We start from the raw sequence: 14032 nt of genomic DNA, 5'->3' as shown, positions 1-14032 counted from the left end.
CCCAGGACCAACCCGTACTTACTACGGAGTACAGCAACTTGCAATGGGCCTGGTCTACAAGATACACTACACCACTAAGGTACCCATGTACATGTCGAAATACTTCCCAAAGGTCAGTGAATACCACGACCACAACACCAGATTTTTGTATTTGTAGATCTGGTATGTCATAAATGTCTAGATGCAACAGTACTGTCTATCTGTATGTCATAAATGTCACTATGAATTGAAAATGGGGGACCCTGATGTAAACAAGACGAAAGTCTTTCTCTGGTCTGCATCCCCTTAACAATTGTGTGTATTGAGCTGTACTGTATTGTACTCATTCTGCAATCTGGTAATAAAGTTTTCAATCAATCAATACTTTCCGAGCTGGAGGATTCCTGGTTCCTACCTTTGCCGTGGCTGACCTCCACGGTCCAGGTACAGTTCAGGGAGTTGGGGTAGAGCTCGGGGAAGCCGGGGGACAGGATGATCCCTCCTGGTGCTCTGATGTCCCCCCCGCAGGACGCTGAGGACGGAGAGGAGAGGACGTTTATTTAAAATGGACCCCACAGCTACATTGGACCAGTCACAGTGGACAGACCAGATGTGTTGTTTTGCGTGTTTATAGCACAAGTGCTAGTTTTCAACACTAGTCCATTGAGGCTTTTCTAAAATATAGAATAAAATGAACAGTATAATACAGAATTAAAATCACAAATCAGAACAAATAGTTACCAGAACAAGAGTCCATGATCAAAACAACAAAACCAGTCCGCGTCTAGTCTACACATGTGAGCACTGCTGCGTTGATTTTAGCCATACCTTGAGTCCTCTGCTGAAGATGTTCGCATTGGACTCCAGTTTTAAGCCAGTAGGCAGAGAGGTCTATATGTGTGCCCCGTTAGTTAACAGAGAAGGCAGACTGTCCAAACGAACTCTTGCACATGGGAACAGTAGAGTCACCATTATTGGAAGCTTGTGCGTTTGCTCTGCTAGAGCTCCAACGTCTAACCACCAGTCCAGAAAATAAAGACGAGACATGATTGTGCAAACATTTAAAAACGAGTCTAATGTTACTGAAAATGACAAAATGTTCAAAGGTGAAAAGATTGTGCTTACTCAAAACACTGCAGTGATGCCATCGCATTGGTTTATAGTCCATGATTTGTATAGCCTGTTTGTATGTTATAGTTATGGGTTTTAGTATGGTTTGTGAGGTTTGTGACCTATGTAATTGCTAATTGAAGCGTTTCATTCCAAAGCAAAGCAAACGGAACGAGAAATGTATTCATATTATCAACAAAACCAATGGAATTGTTTCTGTATAATAATATATAAAAATTATAAAACATATTAGCCAAAATAAGTTGCCAGAAAGAAAATGGGCTCACGTGCGCTTTGGCGGAGATCCGCTTCTACTCTGAAAATCTGGCCTCACAGAGGTATGTTGATGAGATGGGGACACGCTTTCTCAGCGCAGCATTACACAACACTGGGTACTCGTTCCGGACTGATATCCAGAACTTTGAGGGCCTGTCAGTGAACTTGACTTTCAGTAGCTCGTCACACGAAAGACGAATTACCCCAAAATCTCTGCTGATTAACCTGGAGTGTCACTAACAGCGTTTTGTAATCCAGCTCATTATCAGCACATTTCTCTGCCAATGGGTTGTTTTTGTCTGCAAGGAAAATCTGCGTTTCTTCTCTGAATTAAAAAAGGCGATTTCATACTCTGCCTCGAGATAGCCATGTCACTTCAGTGTGGTATAGCAGCTGGTTATATGCAGAGCCCATTTCATCGCGACCAACCGGCACCGCTTCTGACAAAAAACCTATCCATTGAGAGTCCAGATTACAGACAAAATACCAGACCCCCGGCCCCCTCCCGCGATTATACATGCGCATGATGTAGTGAGATGTGTATTGGAATACTGTGTGTCGGCCTCCGTTGATGAAGGGGCGATACATGGCAAATACACACAGCTGCCGGGTGGAAAACTTGATCGAAGTATTTTTCTTTTTGTCAATGCGGTTCCCGCATAGATGTTCCCGACAGACACTAGAGGTTCCCCACAGACACTAGAGGTTCCCCACAGACACTAGAGGTTCCTCACAGACACTAGAGGTTCCCCACAGACACTAGAGGTTCCCCACACACACTAGAGGTTCCCCACATACACTAGAGGTTCCCCACACACACTAGAGGTTCCCCACAGACACTAGAGGTTCCCCACAGACACTAGATGTTCCCCACAGACACTAGAGGTTCCCCACACACACTAGAGGTTCCCCACATACACTAGAGGTTCCCCACAGACACTAGAGGTTCCCCACAGACAGTAGAGGTTCCTCACAGACACTAGAGGTTCCCCACAGACACTAGAGGTTCCCCACAGACACTAGAGGTTCCCCACAGACACTAGATGTTCCCCACAGACACTAGAGGTTCCCCACACACACTAGAGGTTCCCCACAGACACTAGAGGTTCCTCACAGACACTAGAGGTTCCTCACAGACACTAGAGGCTCCCCACAGACACTAGAGGTTCCCCACAGACACTAGAGGTTCCTCACAGACACTAGAGGTTCTCCACAGACACTAGAAGTTCCCCACAGACACTAGAGGTTCCTCACAGACACTAGAGGTTCCCCACAGACACTAGAGGTTCCCCACAGACACTAGAGGTTCCTCACAGACACTAGAGGTTCCCCACAGACACTAGATGTTCCCCACAGACACTAAAGGTTCCCCACATACACTAGAGGTTCCCCACAGACACTAGAGGTTCCCCACAGACACTAGAGGTTCCCCACAGACACTAGTGGTTCCCCACAGACACTAGAGGTTCCCCACAGACACTAGAGGTTCCCCACAGACACTAGAGGTTCCTCACAGACACTAGAGGTTCCTCACAGACACTAGAGGTTCCCCACACACACTAGAGGTTCCCCATGTTATTTATATACTGTCTTGTTCCAAATGTGACTCTTTTTATGTTGGTCGTACGAAACGCCGTCTACTTGATCGACTGGCAGATCATAAATATGCTATTAAAACTAACAACATGGATTATGCAATGGCTAAACATATTCATGAAGTTCACCATAGTACCTCTGCTTTATTTACAGCTATCGGAATTGACAGTGTTCCACTCACGTCTAGAGGAGGTAATAGACAAAGAATTCTAAACCAGAAAGAAAGTCGCTGGATCGATAGACTACAGGCCACCTCACTCCCAGGTTTAAATGATTCCATAGACATGGTATCATTTTTATAGGCCAGTAGATCACTTTATTTATTTATTGTATTTATTTAAGCATTACATCACACGCAGGAGTGGTTTGTGACCAATAAACCATGCCTAGGGGTGGTTGTTAGGCCCGAGGCGCAGCCGAGGGTCGTTAGACCCCCCTAGGCATGGTTTATTGGTCACAAATCACGACTGCACGTGGTGTAAAGCTTTTATACAACTGCCAGATTCATCCAACCTTATTTCTATACAATAAACACACATTAATCGAAGATTTATTGAAAAAACCATCCGCCAGAAAAAGTAGTTCCCACAACTCCATGTGGAAGCAGCTTGAAGTGCATCCAACCAAACTAACACATCCAACTGTGTATTATTGGAATGATTGAGAGAAGTTGCCTCATGTGGAAGCAGCTTGAAGTGCATCCAACCAACTAACACATCCAACTGTGTATTATTGGAATGATTGATTGAAAATTGTATTACCAGATGCAGAATGGGTACAATACAGTACGGCTCAATACACACAATTGTTAAGGGAATGCATAGGAAAAAAACGTTTTCTTCGCCCTATTTTTTTATTTATTTCTTTTAGCCTAAACTTAACCAGTTGGAAACCAGGGGTACAGTAATAAAATTAGCAATCAACCAATCAATCAATTCAATAGACCATGCTCACTTAAAACAGCGCTGCTTCTCTCTCAGTCTGACTCCCCCGCTGTTGCAGACAGGAGTGTGTGTGTGTGTGTGTGCGTGTGTGTGTGTGTGTGTGTCACAGTGTGTGTGTGCGTGTGTGTGTGTATGTGTGTGTGTGTGTGTGTGTGTGTGTGTGTGTGTGTGTGTATGTGTGTGTGTGTGTTTGTGGGTACGCCAGCGTCGGACAGTGAGAGAGAACGCTGCAGTCAGTAGCAAGAAGGAAGTAGAAATTTAAATCAATCAATTAATCTATCAATCAAACCGCGATTTTTCTTTTGTTCTAGATTGCCTCAAGACCCATCAATTACATCATCCAACATTGTTTAAAGGGCTAACACATTCCCCTTGACAGAATCGCTTCATATTTAGTCGTTTAGTCGCCATTAACATATCCATTTGTAAATATTATTGGCCACCTTCTTGTGATCCGGCGGAGTGATGTGATGTGGGTCGGTTGTGGGCGGGTCCTGGGCCAGCAGCGTGGATTGTTGCCAATAAAGACGTGTAAAATGACTGTTTCAGCCAATCAGAATCGAGAAATTTGCATGCCGTTGTATAAACATTGTTATTTATTTTATTTTGATAGACTACAGGCCACCTCTTTACAGGTTTAAATGACTCTACGGACATACTGTCACTTTTATAGGCTAAGTAGATTACATTATAGTATTATTATTCTTTGTCATGCATTACTCAATGCTCTTACATTGTTGTTGTTTTGATAATTGTTTTTTGATAATTGTTTTTTGATAATTGTTGGTAATTGTTTATTTTATTATTGATCTATTCTATTTTTGACTCATTTCTTTATGTTGTTATAATATTTTGAGCTTGTGTGTATATATACTTATATAATATACAAATTTGTTTTTCTATTGAGTATTATTGTATATTTACTTCAACTCAAGTTGAGAATGTTGCTTTGCCTTCATTTAATTGGGACCAGCTGTCCCCCATTGTAATTAGTGTCTCCCTGAGTTGTGTGTTTTTTCCTTTTTTCCTCTATTTAGTCACAGTATTGTTTTTGTCACAGCAACACCCTGAAGAAGGCCATGTAGGCCGAAACATGTTGGACTTTTAAAAGATTTTTAACAACTGTAGAGCTGCCTTGGATCTCAACCTTTCTTATATAAGCTAATCCTACCCCGGATTTAATCCAAAGAGCACCTACCTGAAACAAAATAAGAACGCAGAAGCCCTCTCCATATCCTTTGTTCTGTTCCCCACAGACACTAGAGGTTCCCCACAGACACTAGAGGTTCCCCACAGACACTAGAGGTTCCCCACAGACACTAGAGGTTCCCCACAGACACTAGAGGTTCCTCACAGACACTAGAAGTTCCCCACAGACACTAGAGGTTCCCCACAGACACTAGAGGTTCCCCACAGACACTGGAGGTTCCCCACAGACACTAGAGGTTCCCCACAGACACTAGAGGTTCCTCACAGACACTAGAGGTTCCCCACAGACACTAGAGGTTCCCCACACACACTAGAGGTTCCCCACACACACTAGAGGTTCCCCAGGTTCACTAGAGGTTCCCCACAGACACTAGAGGTTCCCCACAGACACTAGAGGTTCCCCAGGTTCACTAGAGGTTCCCCACATACACTAGAGGTTCCCCACAGACACTAGAGGTTCCCCACATACAGACCGAATTTGGAAGGTCAACCTTTCGTTATAAAACCCTGCAGCTTGGAATGTTCTTCAGCTCATGCTCTAGATGAGTGCCCATTATTCCGCACTTTATCTATATCTGTGACATATTGTATTATGTCTTGTGTTTACCACGTCAACTGATCATTCTGCACTTTATCTACGTCTTTATATTGTATTATGTCTTGTGTTTACCACGTCAACTGATTATTTGATTATGTCAATGTTTATCATCAACTCGTTGAATAGTCTGCACGTCTCGACGACATTGGAAATTAGGGTGACCTTAATTGTCCTTCCGAGAATAAATAACGGTGTGAGACAGTGCGATCTAATTACCTAAATGTACTTTTATTTGGAAGAAAGAACGGGCCCCTAGAGGTTCCTTCTTGTGCATATAAATAGCTCATCAACTGCGTGGGTCCCAGTGTTTTCTCGAGCAGGTTGTCCAGGTTACGTAGAGGTAGGTAGTTACTGATTGGGTGGCTGGGAATGCGGTGGGGGGGGGGAGTGGTATGCTAATTGTGATCTCATTGATATGATTCTCCCCATGTTGACTGTTGACATATCATTTAGTGAAAGGAAGCTTCTTATCGCATGGGAAGTTAATGAGATAAAGCTCTTCCGTCATTTGCCGTTGGAGGCCGGGGGGTTAATGTAAGATCCATCTGAAGGTTACATAGTCTAATTGGGTATTGTTCAACTGCGCCACCATTTTCTCCTGCTGTCACCGTGTTTCATCCCAAAAGGTCGCCCAACTTAAAGGGCACTGCTTGGTAAATATAAGTATTCATACAATTTGACACCCTGCTTTGTCTTTCTGTGCGTAACAAGGTCGGGCATACCTCGCGCCTGTACGAGAGACGTGATTTGCCCTGGCATCCGTTTCTATATACGGCTTGTTGTTGGGAGATCTTCAGCCTTATATCACTTCACCTGGACCTCTGGACCATATCGTATGATTGGCTTTTACACTTGAAACCACCCAGAGCTCACACTGAACTTGGGACATCTACTTTTAACTTCTGGGGGACCTGACATGTCGAATGTCTTGCAATGTAGCTTAAAATCCTTTTAAGCCTAAGCCTGAAACAGTCCACCTGGGTATATGTAGTTGTTATTGCTGTGTAATTGTCAGAGAATGTGCTGTGAGTAAGTGCTTTTCACCCTTTATTCAGAACTACTTCAGCTTTCAATGTCTGTTATTGCTTTAATTTTACTGTATGTTTTGAGTGTGTATCAAACTGATATTAGACAAGGAAAACAAAAACCGGAATGGGATTTTTATAGGTTTTTAGTGAAGTAGACTCTGCAATTGCCCATCAATTTAGCTTATCACGTGTAAATGTTGAACATGGAACTATTATGCCACTGCAATAATTTGTTTTAACCCTGGCCTTTTAGGCGAATTTTTACTCACTTTTTTCTAGGCGGAATTTTGACCTTAGTGGTTAACCTTGAAGCAGGTAGAATTCTACTTGTGTTTACTTCCTCAATAACTCCCACAGTTTTTGGATTACTGTAAAAGGCAATATATGTGAAGAAAGCTCAGCTCCTTGGCTTTCAGACGGCGCAGAGCTTTTTTCTATACACAAATACTCAAAGAGTTACGGTACAGAGAAGCAGCAGTGCATTAGATCTTTAATGATGACCATTTCACCCAGGACTGTAGTTAGTTTTTCACTGATTTAGTTGACATTTCACTCTACACCCACCCAACCAACACCACCCTTCCCACTGGTCGTAGGTATAGATGACCCATGTGCAGAATTCAAGCTATGTGTTCCCACAGCCATACACGCTTTAAAAAAGTAACTAGAGTGTCTCTGTCTCTGCTGTGGGACCTCTGTAAGTAAGTGTTCCTGTAAATCCTGTATTTTCTATAGTTCTGTAGGTTCTTACCAGTTTGAGTTACGTATGCAATTACTGCGGGAAATCATATCCTCAAATAAACGATCTATGTATCGTGCTTCTCTACGTCATTATGTATTGTACTGTATTCTTCACTACATCATTATGTATTGTACTGTATTCTACATCATTATGTATTGTACTGTATTCTTCACTACATCATTATGTATTGTACTGTATTCTACATCATTATGTATTGTACTATCCTTGGAGAATAAGCGGAGCTTGAATGAATAGTGTGTGGGTGTGTGTGTTTAACCCTGCGAGGACAGAGGATGGTATTACATCCATCACACGTGGATGCCTCCCTAAACAACGTGTGGACAGAACACCAGGAGGAGTGTTTCATCAGGACGTGTTTCCACTGAGACCCATCACCTCCTCTCTCCTTCTCTTCATGCTAAATGGTGCATCATATAGCAGCTTTTATCCAAAGTGATTTACAACTCATGCCTCACAGTCACCCATTCACTCACACGTTCACGCACCGACGGTCGGAGGAAGTGACCACGCGAGGCGCCGACCTGCTCATCCTGGGAGCAGTCAGGGGTTAAGCATCTCGCTCGAGGGCACTTCGACACACGCTGACGGAATCAAACCGGGAAGCTTCCTGGTTACCAGACGACCACTCTACCTCCTGAGCTATACTGTAGCACCCGGAGTCTTTCGTCTCCCTCAATAACCCAGACACCAGGTCATCTCCAGACACCAGGTCCAGACACCAGGTCATCTCCAGACACCAGGTCCAGACACCAGGTCCAGACACCAGGTCCTCTACAGACACCAGGTCCAGACACCAGGTCCTCTCCAGACACCAGGTCCTCTCCAGACACCAGGTCCTCTCCAGACACCAGGTCCAGACACCAGGTCCTCTACAGACACCAGGTCCAAACACCAGGTCCAGACACCAGGTCCTCTCCAGACACCAGGTCCAGACACCAGGTCCTCTACAGACACCAGGTCCAAACACCAGGTCCAGACACCAGGTCATCTCCAGATACCAGGTCCAGACACCAGGTCCTCTCCAGACACCAGGTCCAGATACCAGGTCCAGACACCAGGTCCTCTACAGACACCAGGTCCAGACACCAGGTCCTCTCCAGACACCAGGTCCTCTCCAGACACCAGGTCCAGACACCAGGTCCTCTCCAGACACCAGGTCCAGACACCAGGTCCAGACACCAGGTCCAGACACCAGGTCCTCTCCAGACACCAGGTCATCTCCAGACACCAGGTCCAGACACCAGGTCCAGACACCAGGTCATCTCCAGACACCAGGTCCAGACACCAGGTCCAGACACCAAGTCATCTCCAGACACCAGGTCCAGACACCAGGTCCAGACACCAGGTCATCTCCAGACACCAGGTCCAGACACCAGGTCATCTCCAGACACCAGGTCCAGACACCAGGTCCAGACACCAGGTCCAGACACCAGGTCCAGACACCAGGTCCTCTCCAGACACCAGGGCCCTCATTTATCAATTTTTCTTAGAAAGTATTCTATTTTCATACGTAAGCACAGAATTTAGAATGTGTGCACGCACAAAAAAAAATGGATTTATCACACGTGCGTACACAGTCAGTGCTTAGTTCCGCGTTGTAAAAATATTCTACCACCGGCGCCAGCTACGCATGGTCCGACCTGTGCTTAAATATACGCACAAAGTCAAGCACAAGTTCAAATTGATAAATCCCACACTTTGCTTAGAAATTATCGTACGCACGGGTTACGCACATATCTGTGCGTACGCCACGTTGATAAATGAGGGCCCAGGTCCTCTCCAGACACCAGGTCCTCTCCAGACACCAGGTCCAGACACCAGGTCCAGACACCAGGTCCAGACACCAGGTCCAGACACAGTTTATCTAGTGAGTGGTGCTCACCGTGTCTTACAGCAGTCCGGTCCTCTCTATTGAGTGGTGCCGTGTCTTACAGCAGTCCGGTCCTCTCTATTGAGTGGTGCCGTGTCTTACAGCAGTCCGGTCCTCTCTATTGAGTGGTGCACATCATGTCTTACAGCAGTCCGGTCCTCTCTATTGAGCGGTGCCGTGTCTTACAGCAGTCCGGTCCGGTCCTCTCTATTGAGTGGTGCCGTGTCTTACAGCAGTCCGGTCCTCTCTATTGAGTGTTGCACACCATGTCTTACAGCAGTCTGGTCCTCTCTATTGAGTGGTGAACACTGTGTCTTACAGCAGTCCGGTCCTCTCTATTGAGTGGTGCCGTGTCTTACAGCAGTCCGGTCCTCTCTATTGAGTGGTGCCGTGTCTTACAGCAGTCCGGTCCTCTCTATTGAGTGGTGCCGTGTCTTACAGCAGTCCGATCTCACAGGAAAAAGGTACATTATCGTACCCTATGTTATAGCCATAAACAATATATTGACGTATTTACAACATTTTTAAACGTGTATATACAACAAGATACAAGATACAAGATTCCTTTATTGCCTCACAACCAGGTTGGTGGTATTCGTGATCGGTACAGAGTGTATTAAGCTCTACACAGTACATGGATACTGCAATGGATACATAATACAGCACAACATGACACAATAAATACATAAATACAGCACAGCACGACACAGCACAACATAACACATGGAAGAGTCTAGTCCATCAGGTCAGGAGCTTGGTTAGTGTAAGGGGGGGAGGGGGAGAGGGGGGCCAAGGGAGTCCAGGGTCCGAATGGCGGTTGGGAAGAAGCTGTATATATATATTAGAAATAAGTAATATATTGACGTATATTTACAAATAAGTACATACATAAGAAAACAGCATTGTTTAGCTTTAAGGACGGGAGGGGTAGCGAGATATCCCTTCTGTCTAGGGACCAGTCTAACGTCTAATGTAGTCCAGTCTGATGTCTCTTCATAAAATATGTATGATTCAGAACTCTCTGGGGTCAGCCGTTCAGACATCGAGTGGCTCAGTGGCTCAGGAGGTAGAGCGGTCGTCTGGTAGTCGGACGGTTCCTGGTTCGATTCCCGCTCCTCTCGGGCAGCATGGGCGATGTGTCCTTGAGCAAGACACTTAACCCCTAACTGCTCCCGATGAGCAGGTTGGCGCCAGGTTGATGTGAATGTGTGCATGAATGGGTGAATGTGAGGAACAAGAATATTATTTTTTTTCTTTTTTTTTAATCCTTTTTTTAATCCTCTTTTTCTCCGCCTGATTTTCTGTGCTTTTTCCTCCCATCCCAATTTAGTCGTTATGCCAATTCCCCCCCTCCCCTACCTGGTTGCTGTGCGCATGTGCCCCCTACTGGTCGGTCTAGGGAGCCCTGAGGTCTACCACATGCTTCCTCCGACACATGCGGAGACAGCGAGCGGCTCTCTTTTCACCTGACAGCGTGGACTCTCATTGGTGAAGTGTAATGCGTGGGAGGTCACGCTGCCTCCACCACTTCCTGCCTTTTGCTGTGCAGGCGCCCAGACCTGACCTGTAGGAGTCGCTGTCCACAACGCCAGATTACCACCCACGACTTCCCTCCCGCTAACTCAGCCAAACGAGTTAGTATGACGGCTGGCCCAAGCTGACACCTGGATTCGAGACCGGAGTCTTCTTCTTCTTCTTCTTCTTTAGAATTTCCGGCAGTGTTACTACCCTCCTCAGTTCCATACTACGCCCCCAATTTAGGCCTTAAAACACACAACAACAACAGAGTGGAGGGACTGGGAGACCCATGTTACTGACCAGACACTCTATATCAGTGATGGCTGTTTACTGCAGAGTGGAGGGACTGGGAGACACATGTTACTGACCAGACACACTATATCAGTGATGTCTGTTTACTGCAGAGTGGAGGGACTGGGAGACCCATGTTACTGACCAGACACTCTATATCAGTGATGGCTGTTTACTGCAGAGTGGAGGGACTGAGAGACCCATGTTACTGACCAGACACTATATCAGTGATGGCTGTTTACTGCAGAGTGGAGGGACTGGGAGACCCATGTTACTGACCAGCCACTCTATATCAGTGATGGATGTTTACTGCAGAGTGGAGGGACTGAGAGACCCATGTTACTGACCAGACACTATATCAGTGATGGCTGTTTACTGCAGAGTGGAGGGACTGAGAGACCCATGTTACTGACCAGCCACTCTATATCAGTGATGGCTGTTTACTGCAGAGTGGAGGGACTGGGAGACCCATGTTACTGACCAGACACTCTATATCAGTGATGGCTGTTTACTGCAGAGTGGAGGGACTGGGAGACCCATGTTACTGACAAGACACTCTATATCAGTGATGGCTGTTTACTGCAGAGTGGAGGGACTGGGAGACCCATGTTACTGACCAGACACTCTATATATATCAGTTGAATGTAGAGCTATTATTTTAACATGTCGACCAGTTATTTTAACAAACAAAATACCACATACAGCTCCTTTAATGACTGCATCATGGAGCCACAACCTTCCATAAGGTGTTGTTAGCCAACAGGCAACCGGGTCATAATGCTTTTCCCCTGGTTTGCTCTGAGATTAAGATAACAGAAAGAGCTATAGGGTACGATGTCCTCCCTGGCGCTCAGCAGCTGCTCAGCCAACAGCTCCTCCCAAGCCCATATATCTTTAGTACCTCTTGCCAACTACAGGTGGCAGCGTCCCAAAAGCGCTCGCGGCTGAAGCACCGCCGTTTACTGCGACCACATTATCTCCCTCGACAATAACCACAATGGCTCCCTTTCCGCTAATTTCCTGCTCGATCATCCGGACGCCTCTATCAGCGACGGAACACACATGTGGTACTGAATATAAAGAAGCATGTGGTACTGAATATAAAGAAGCATGTGGTACTGAATATAAAGAATTGGTGCCAATCAGAATACAGGCAGTTCTTTCGATTCCGTTCTGTTCAATTTGATTCTACCGGTCCACCGGATGGGGTGCGTTTATTCGCCGTGATGATCCGATGGATCTTTCCATCTTTCGAATGGGAACCGATCCATTACAGGATACGTCATTTGGATCCATTTAAAGGAAGCATTTAATGAATGTATTTCTGTAAACTGACTTAATTTAAACAACAGCTTTTATCCAAAAGCGCTTCACAATTAAGCCTCATGTTCACTCACACATTCAAACACCGACGGCGGAGGCGACCACGCAAGGAGCCAACCTGCTCATCAGGAGCAGTTAAGAGGCTTGCTCAAGGACACTTCGACACGCTGGGCTGGAATAGAACGGGAGCCTTCCGATTACCAGACGGTATTCACTTGTGATAATTCACTTAAATCCTGGATTATTCACTGGTGATAATTCACTAATCTCCTGGATTATTCACTGGTGATAATTCACTAATCTCCTGGATTATTCACTGGTGATAATTCACTAATCTCCTGGATTATTCACTGGTGATAATTCACTAATCTCCTGGATTATTCACTGGTGATAATTCACTAATCTCCTGGATTATTCACTGGTGATAATTCACTAATCTAATCTCCTGGATTATTCACTGGTGATAATTCACTAATCTCCTGGATTATTCACTGGTGATAATTCACTAATCTCCTGGATTATTCACTGGTGATAATTCACTAATCTAATCTCCTGGATTATTCACTGGTGATAATTCACTAATCTAATCTCCTGGATTATTCACTGGTGATAATTCACTAATCTAATCTTCTGGATTATTCACTGGTGATAATTCACTAATCTAATCTCCTGGATTATTCACTGGTGATAATTCACTAATCTCCTGGATTATTCACTGGTGATAATTCACTAATCTCCTGGATTATTCACTGGTGATAATTCACTAATCTCCTGGATTATTCACTGGTGATAATTCGCTAATCTAATCTCCTGGATTATTCACTGGTGATAATTCACTAATCTAATCTCCTGGATTATTCACTGGTGATAATTCACTAATCTCCTGGATTATTCACTGGTGATAATTCACCAATCTCCTGGATTATTCACGGGATAACAGTCGGGAAACTAATGGGTGGGTTATGGTTAGGGTCACAGGTCAGCAGTGGGTTAGGGTTAGGGTCACAGGTCGGCATGGGGTTAGGGTTAGGGTCACAGGTCAGCAGGGGGTTAGGGTTAGGGTCACAGGTCAGCAGCGGGTTAGGGTTAGGGTCACAGGTCAGCGGGGGGGTCAGGGTTACCGTCGCAGGTGGGCAGCGGGTGGCTCCAGAAGTGGTTCTTCTCACAGAGCAGCGGCTCCTCGTGGCTCAGGCGGTACCCGGGGTCGCACTGGAAAGTCACGCTGGAGCCGATGGAGAGGTCATGGCCCGACCGCCGCCCGTTTACCGGGATCCCCGGGTCCATGCAGGAGTAGGTGTCCAGCGTCACCACTGGAGGGGGAGAGAGAGAGAGAGAGACCAGACCAGAGTTACCCCCCTGACCTCTGACCTCCTGACCTGCTGAGTGTAAAGGAGTGGTTTACTCTACTAGTTGACGCCTAGGTGCTTCTAATAAACATCAACGTGTATATTATTAACACCGATTCATATTGTGAAGTGAAGTGTTCCTTAGAATAGAAGAATATAAATACTTTATTCATCCCGAGGG

The 14032-nt window shown here is 45.5% G+C and overlaps 1 protein-coding gene across 1 annotated transcript in view; it reads right to left on the bottom strand.

Moving 5' to 3' along the window:
* Positions 1-14032, bottom strand: part of LOC311223559 (CUB and sushi domain-containing protein 3-like) — a gene marked incomplete at both ends in the record, with an annotated part of 752195 nt that overhangs the window by 556515 nt on the left and 181648 nt on the right. The window contains 2 exon segments of the mRNA XM_084308339.1: positions 395-511; positions 13627-13815. Coding sequence (XP_084164465.1) covers positions 395-511; positions 13627-13815 — 306 coding nt within the window.

The sequence above is a fragment of the Notolepis coatsorum genome, assembly GCF_963971535.1.
Source record: "Notolepis coatsorum genome assembly, chromosome: 2".
NCBI lineage: Eukaryota > Metazoa > Chordata > Actinopteri > Aulopiformes > Paralepididae > Notolepis > Notolepis coatsorum.
This window is presented reverse-complemented; position numbering and strand designations above follow the sequence as displayed.